The sequence below is a fragment of the Cygnus atratus genome, chromosome 4 (assembly GCF_013377495.2).
Source record: "Cygnus atratus isolate AKBS03 ecotype Queensland, Australia chromosome 4, CAtr_DNAZoo_HiC_assembly, whole genome shotgun sequence".
In the NCBI taxonomy this organism is placed as follows: Eukaryota; Metazoa; Chordata; class Aves; order Anseriformes; family Anatidae; genus Cygnus; species Cygnus atratus.
The window spans coordinates 7,400,001-7,407,664 of NC_066365.1; the positions used below are offsets into that span (position 1 = coordinate 7,400,001).

The 7,664-nt window shown below is 46.0% G+C and overlaps 1 protein-coding gene across 1 annotated transcript in view; it reads right to left on the minus strand.

Annotated features, from left to right (window-relative positions):
• Window positions 1-1,805, minus strand: part of MTTP (microsomal triglyceride transfer protein) — a 28,596-nt gene extending 26,791 nt beyond the window's left edge. Inside the window, exon 1 of the mRNA XM_035538009.1 lies at window positions 1,660-1,805. Coding sequence (XP_035393902.1) covers window positions 1,660-1,720 — 61 coding nt within the window. The 5' untranslated portion in view covers window positions 1,721-1,805. The remainder of the gene's footprint in view (window positions 1-1,659) is intronic.
• Window positions 1,806-7,664: the final 5,859 nt, after the last annotated feature.

Consider the following 7,664-nt stretch of genomic DNA (forward strand, 5'->3'; position numbering starts at 1 on the left):
TTGAGGTCCTTATAGCCATTTCCATTTCAGCTGGTGGCAAACATCCCACTGCCGGAGAAAGGAGGAGGATCAGACATAAAGACCATGTTCAGCCGCACTGTCTTAGGGTCAGAAGTGCATGCTTTCAAGGTGGAGTGCATAACACATGGTTTGACTAGTTACGTTAAGTGTCTGTCATTAAGGGTAACATGCCAATTCTATAATTAAATCATGATACTGTATAATACAGAAGGTTACACTGCATGGGTAGAGACAGCTGTCAAGTCCTGTGCCTTTTATTAATACATGCGGCATGCACAGCATGTGCGTCTCTAACTACTAGCTGGCTCTACCTTCATAAATCATATTTGCCACTGTTTCTGATATTGGATAGCTTCAAAAAGCAAAAGCCAGCCATTTATTTGAAAATTGGAACTGCAGTAGGAAAGTTTCATGTGTGTTGATCTAGCTGACTCAGAGCTGCTAATTTCTTTAGCGTTTCTAAAAGGTAGGTGGACTGAAAGGCAAAACACTCATCCTAATCCGAGCTCTGTCACGGAGGCACTAAGTGGCCTTTGGGCCGGTAATTTAGCTCTCAGTCTCTCTGCACAAGAGATAGATGAGACCTTGCAGAGCTGAATGGGGGATAAACTAATGAGAAAATGCTTGCACAGTGCACTGGGGGTGTAAAGTGACAAACAAATAGCACTTCACATCAATAAGTTTTGTTTAACTGACATTATGGAGAAGCTGGGAAGAGTAGGCACCAGAAACGTGGCACATCAATATCTAGCCACAAATGTTGCTTGGCAGTTTTATGAGAGTTTTCTGCTGCTAGAGGAACTGCCTGCAGACTTCTTTGCTGTATAACTCCTGTCATAAGGGATAGGAAGGCAGGCAGGAAGGTTGCTGCTCTGTGCTTCCCCAGAGGCAGTGTGTGAGGCACACTGAGAGCACCCCTACCACCTTTTTAACAGTTTAACTCAGGCCCGGGTGCTCCCCTGCTTCCCTTCCCTCCCTGCAGAGGACATCCATGTTAAACTAAAAGAATAGGTGTTGTCTAATGTTGCAAGACTGCTGCTCCTGTAAGTTTAATGTCAGATTGTCCACAAAGGGCCTCTACTGAAAGGCACTTTTCCTTCCTTCACTAGGCTGGCGCTGCTAAAGCGGGCAGTCTCCAGATTTGGTACCCTTGACCTTTGTGCAGGACACCTGAGTAAGGCCCCGCTCTTAAGGCCTGTGCAGACATCCAGGTTTTCATGCCTTATTGCAGATCAAGCTTCCAGTGAAATTAATGGGATGCTTGTTACTGACTTCAGTGGTAGCTGAGTCAACTGCTCAGAAAGAAACCTGGAGAGCCCAAAGCACTTCCTGGCTCTGATCCACCAGAGCACTTCTGTGTGCTTAACTTAATAGTCCCTCTCCAGCTGGTGCCCCCACAGCATGTCCTGACTAAGCAAGGTCAAGATCCCCTGTTTCCTGGCTCACACCACCAGTCCTGTGCACCTCAAAACATCATCTCTTCCCTTCCCATTGCTGACACGAACGTTACAAGCACCTAAACTTTTGTAATTAACAGCTGCGTTTGGCATTACTCAGGCATGGCCGAGGAAAGATGTTCCTTTCTGATGCAAAGCATACATCTGTGCATGCACACTGGCTGTGCCATGGCTGACCTACCTTTAACAGAGGCCGAATACGTGGAAATGATGCAAAGGAACAGCACAGTTAGAAGTATCATGTTGGACTCCCCCGAGCTCCTGACTGCAGCATGAAGTGTGAAAGCCTCCAAGAAGAGAACTGCTGAGAGTGGAGCTGTGCTTGCAGAGGGAGCCGCCGCGCCGGCCACCGTGTTTATCTAGATGTAGTAAAGGTCAGATTCCAAATTCCACACTCAGGTACTAAGTTCATGGAAGGACTTCCAGTTAATTATTAAGAACTAAGGTAACTAGGGGTTTTTACCCATTCTATTGATTGCCTCAGCTTTCATTTTTGAATACTAGTGCTGTGCGGCCACATTTCTGAGCAGTGGAGGTGGCCTCCAGGCCTAGCAGAACCAGAGCTCCCCGCACTCCTCCTCTGCTTTAACAAAGGTATGCTGGGGTCTGCTGCTGCCAGGGGCCAGGTTCTGCCCACTGTTCTCCACCCTCATATATCAACTCTGTGGGCAACCAGAGGAAGATGCTTTATAAGGGTCTGGGAGCAGTTACATGGGATTCTCTATTAGCAGCCCCTGTATTACATCACTCACTCTCAGACACATGGTCTGATTTTTTGGGTGGTCCTTTGAGGACCCAGGAGTTGGGCTCAATGATCCCTGTGGGTCCCTTCCAATGTGGCATATCCTATGATTCTATGATCACTGCAGCAACAGGTTAGAGACTGAAAAGATGAGACAAGCCAGCCGCTCTGCCCCACCCCGATGAATAACAGCTGCTGTGCTCAGTCAAGCAACAAGGCAAACTACGTCCTCCTTTTTCACCTGTATTTTCCCCTTTCCTCACGTTCACTTTATCTCCCAATAAGCCCCAGCCTGACTAACCCAAGCGTTTTCCCATTTCCTCTGAGAGCAAACCCCAGCCCATCCCTCACTAAGCCATGCTGCCACAGGACTCGTTAAGGAAACCCTTGTCCCTCAGATAACGGCGTGGCAGCGAGTTAACCCCCAGTGCTCCTTGGCACAGCCTGCGTGCCAAAATCTGTGCAAGGGCACACTCTCCCCAACTAACAAAGCCTCCCTCATTCTGCACAGGGAAAGATCTGCTCCTATGCATGTAAGTAGGGATAAGAGAGAGAACCGTGAGCCATCACCACGCTCTTTCTCTTCATTTTCAGAGGTTGTTTTACCAATATATATATATATACACATATATATTTTCCTTCAACAAGCTAGGTCCTCTGAATAGCTCTTGGTCACAGAATAATTTTTCCACTATAGCCTGGAGTGCTACTTGCATCGTCGTTGCATTACAGCCTTAGGACTTTTGTCTGGCTGCTAGCTACTAATATCTCTAGTAAAATGGTGCTGCCCCAGGCTGTATTTAACTGCTAGCAATAGGCCATTTCTGTCATCAGCTCTTCTGTATTAGCGAGGAGCTGTGAGGTGACAACAGCCTTGGATGGTATAAATGCCTCCTTCATTGCCTTGTGCTGACAGAGAAGCCGAGTATGGTGGATGTAAAATGTCATGCAATGTTGGGAAGCAACAGGGCTGCAACAGGTCTCCTTGCTCATGCTTATTTCAACACATGGTGGAAGCCCCCTGGAAGCTCTCTGTGCATTGTGTGTGTGCTTTGACAGGGAAAGAGGCAGGGAAGGATGAACAGAAGAAAACCTTGGGGCTGTGCCTGCTGCTCCCCAATTTATTGTTATGTACACTGCTTCCCCAGTGCAGGCTGTGAAGTGCTCCTAACAAAAGGGTCTGGAGGCAGGGCCTCATGTGGACACCAGTGAAGGAAACTGAACAGAGCCCAGAGCATGTATGGACCAGACGTGCTCCAGGAGGCACCCCCCAGCCTCTATGGACATCCCAAGAGGCAGGATCTCCCTGTTGATTTGAGTATATCCCTGACTCCATAAGCCAAGTCTTGCACCCACCAAAGTCCACTACACAGAGAGGTTGCAGGATCAGTCCCTTAATGAATGCCTCACGCCATGCTGGCATATGTATTAAGGTCAAAGTATTACTGTTGCTGCGCATTTTCCAGAGTCCAAACAATAAAGCTCATATCTTTATATGACCTAATAAAACTAATGAGATTTCCTCACATCTTCTGGGTTCAGTGAAAGAATTTTGTCTTCTCTTCATAAACAATGGCATGAAGCTTGTGGTTTTCACCTCAAACTTTCAGCTGTGAGCACCAAAGCATCCAAGTCTGTCTTTGCCCTGCAGCTAGCACCTGCATGCCCTGACATTGGGTGTTTTGGTGAATGATGCTCCCAAGATATCCTCATTTCTGCCCTGGGGGGAGGCAGACACACAGTCAAACCTGTCTAAAGGTGAGTCCTGCGTGTCACTCACATCCTAATCCTTGCCTCCCTTGCCAGACTTCAGTCTACCTAAGGAGGTCAGCAGAAGGCGTTTCTTCCCCCGTCCTCCTTCCACCCACTCAAGTGCTGCCAAACGTCATGGTGTGCAGCCAGCTTGCTGTTTGATCTCGAGATGTCACGTTATGGCTACGGCAAAATAATAAAATTCAGCTCTTTCTGCACTTCTGCAGCTGTTCAGGTCTTTGTTTTGCTTTGTCATCACTCAGGAAACGTTGCACGAACCTGTGTTGGTGTTTGAGGACGTAGGGCTCTGGATGAGCAATACTGCCACTTTGGAAAGCGCAATGTGAGAAAAAATAAATAAATGTGTAATCAGTTCCTCTGCTCTAAGACACACATGAATATTACGTGGATTTGTTAGATGTGGGTTTGATTTTTCAAAAAGGAAAGCAAACAAATGGATTTCTCTCAGTAACTGATTGTCAGCCGTTTAAAGATCAAATGAAAATGAAGGATTCTTCACAGGGACAGCGGTGCATTTGGACTTGCTGAGTAGTCTGGTGTGCAAATCTAGATATTAATAGCAACACGAGTGAGGTTTTAAGTGTTATAAATTACTCTTTAGTCAGAAAGAATTTGTATTAAGTCAATTAGTTTATTGAGTAAGCGATCAGCAAGCAAAACAGCGCTGGGCGGCCGGGGAGCCCATGCTCCTCCAAACGGCGCACAACTTCCCCCTTTTGCAGTCCCCTTCTATCATCAGGCTCTTCCAGGGTTAAGTGGCTTTCTTCTACGCGGCTGCGTCAATTGTTGCTAGGGGGTCGTCTCTGTCCCTCTGGTGGTCGCACAGATGAAGGCAGTAGCAGTAGTCTTCCTCATTTCTCTCTCTCATCTCTATTTGGTTATGTTAGTCCTCAAGACAGGGAAGTAGGTTACCGGTTTAGCAATCTACTATTTATACAATGTTCTCTCAGCCATGTATCCGAGACATCCTTTTTCTGGGGGATGTCTCAGCATTTCAACCACTGTTTGAGCAACTCCCTTTGTTCCCTTCTTAATGTAGCAAAATAATGAACAAACATTCTTATTGTCAATCACAATCCCTCCTTTTTCTTTTAGTTGCTTATTTTGTTCATTAATTCTATGTATGCCTGGTGGCTGAGCATTAAAGTTTCTGCATCCTCGTCCGTATTTATAGGCTCATATTTAGCACGGCTAAGCATCAAATGCGCTGCCTCTAAACGGCTTTTTACAATTGCGATTACCTTATTAAAAATACATGGTCCAAAGGTTAACCCTAGCACTAACATCAGTAGAGGTCCTGCTATTGTTGATAGTAAGGTTGTAAGCCAAGGTGAATAATTAAACCAAGATTCGTACCAATTCTGTCTGGCTTCAATCTCTCATTTTCTCTTTTCCAGTCCTTCCCTGAGTTTTGCCATTGTATCCCTCACTACTCCAGTGTGGTCTGCATATACACAACACTCTTCCTTTAAGGCTGCACACAGTCCGCCTTGTTGTAAAAATACCAGATCTATCCCTCTGAGATTTTGTAAGACAACCTCCGATAGTGACCTTACAGATTTTTCTAAGGCAGTAATGGATCGTTCAATTCGAGTTAGATCTTCATCTACAGCCACACGTAGGGAGGTGAACTCCTGGCTTTGTCTGACCAAAGAGGCAACTCCAGTACCCACCCTGGCACCTCCCAAAATTATCAACGTAGCCAGGGTCACAGCCGTGATTGGTTCTCTCCTTTTTAAATGATAATCCGCTACCGTGTGTCGTGTATACACATATTCCTCAGAATGGTACAGAATTCTTGGTACAATTATTACCTGTACACAGAAACCTTGAGACATATTAAAAAGCTTGAGTGATAAGCAAGGAGTAACACCCATCGATGAACAGACCCATCTAGTGTTATTCGCTGGTATTAACCATTCCCCTCTGTCTAATTGTGTAACATTTTCTATAATACTACATAGATGAAGCTTCTTACTAGGGACCGTGCCTACACACCTGCCATTCCCAGTTACTTGCGTCAATGTTATTCCTACATCCCTTCCCCAATTGCACTGTGGGGGGTCAGTTTCGTTTGAACGGGTGGTCTGTCCCAGATCCCCAATAGCATCGTAATATGGGGGCCTTATATCAAGGCATAGCCAGCAAGGTCTAGGCATGTCTGGGTTTGTTTGGTTCAACAATTGATAACTAGCATTCATGATTCTCCACATGTTATTTCCAGTCATCCCCTCATTTCCCGTCTCATACTCCGGACCCGTAGATTTGCTAGCAGTCTCCAGTGGTTTAGAGTTATTAGGCGTTAATATTCTAAAAGCTTGTGTAGGTCGAATCCCCAAAACACTCCCCGACAACTCCTGATTAGGTCCCACCTTTTGGGGACTCCTAGTCTCTTCTTTCTTTATATAGACTATGCCTCCCCTGTCAGCTCCAGTTTCATAAAACCTGATTCCCCATTGTTGTCCTAGAACCCATCTTTGATTGTCTGGTTGAGTTACATTGATATACAGAAAGCTACAATTTCCTGAGTAGCCTGGGCTGGCCCTTCTACCCAATTGCAAAGTATGCCCACCATTATTCAGGCGTTTACATCCTGACGGCCCATATCCTACCCTTAGGTATTGATCTCCACCAGTCTCCCAATCTGTGGCAATAGTCTCACATCCCCAGTGAGCACAATAGTATTGATTTGGGTAATTACAGTACGTTTTTCCTGGGTTAGAGCTTGGGCACAAATAAAAACTCGATCGATTAGAACACATGCTTGTTCCGTCGTGGCCCCACGTCACCAGATCACATAGCGAGACATTGAAGCTAGGGCCCCCAGTAGTGGTTATCTGCTGAATAACATGGTGATCTTCCCATCTAATCAGACTCCATTTAAAAGGTTTGTGAGGGTGTGCAGACCCAGAGACAGTGGAAACAATCACACCCATTACTATGTATCGCAGAAAGTGGCTAGGGCCCATCTTCCAGAGTTCTTTACCTGACCACGTAATTCCCCACCATTTCACTCTCTGCCTCACTTGTCAGTTCGGTTGCAGTGAACTACAAGGTGCAGGTTCTTCCCAGCAGCAGTAGTGTTCTTCAGGGGATTTTTCCCGGTAACCGTGACCTTTCTCCAATCAAGGTCCCCATTCCCTCTTTTTACGATACATAGACAGTCAAATTATACTTATCGAGTTCGTTTCAACATGAGCTTTAAGTCATCAGGGCCTGCGACCGCTTCCCATTCGCTTTTCTGGATCGGTCCTTTCATGCGACTGGCATGCGTCCACCCCCTCTCAGCCGTCCGGATAGCCGTCTCTGTAGTAAGTAAAACAACATAGGGGCCTTCCCATTGTGGCGTTAAAGACGTTTCTTTCCATGTTTTAATTAGAACCCTGTCTCCAGGTTGTATCCTATGAAGTGCTATATCTAACGGGGGACGCTGTGCCACCAGTCCTTTCACCTGCAACTCCCCCTGTCGGTTCATAAGCTGTATTAAATAAGGTTTTAATTGGGTATCCTGTACATGGGGATGATCAGATGGCATCTCTAAATCATAAGGCATACCATACAGCATTTCGAAAGGTGAGACTCCGACATCGGCTCGGGGCTGTGTACGTATATTCAAAAATGCAAGTGGTAAACATTTTACCCAGGAGGTTTTTGTCTCCATCATAAGCTTT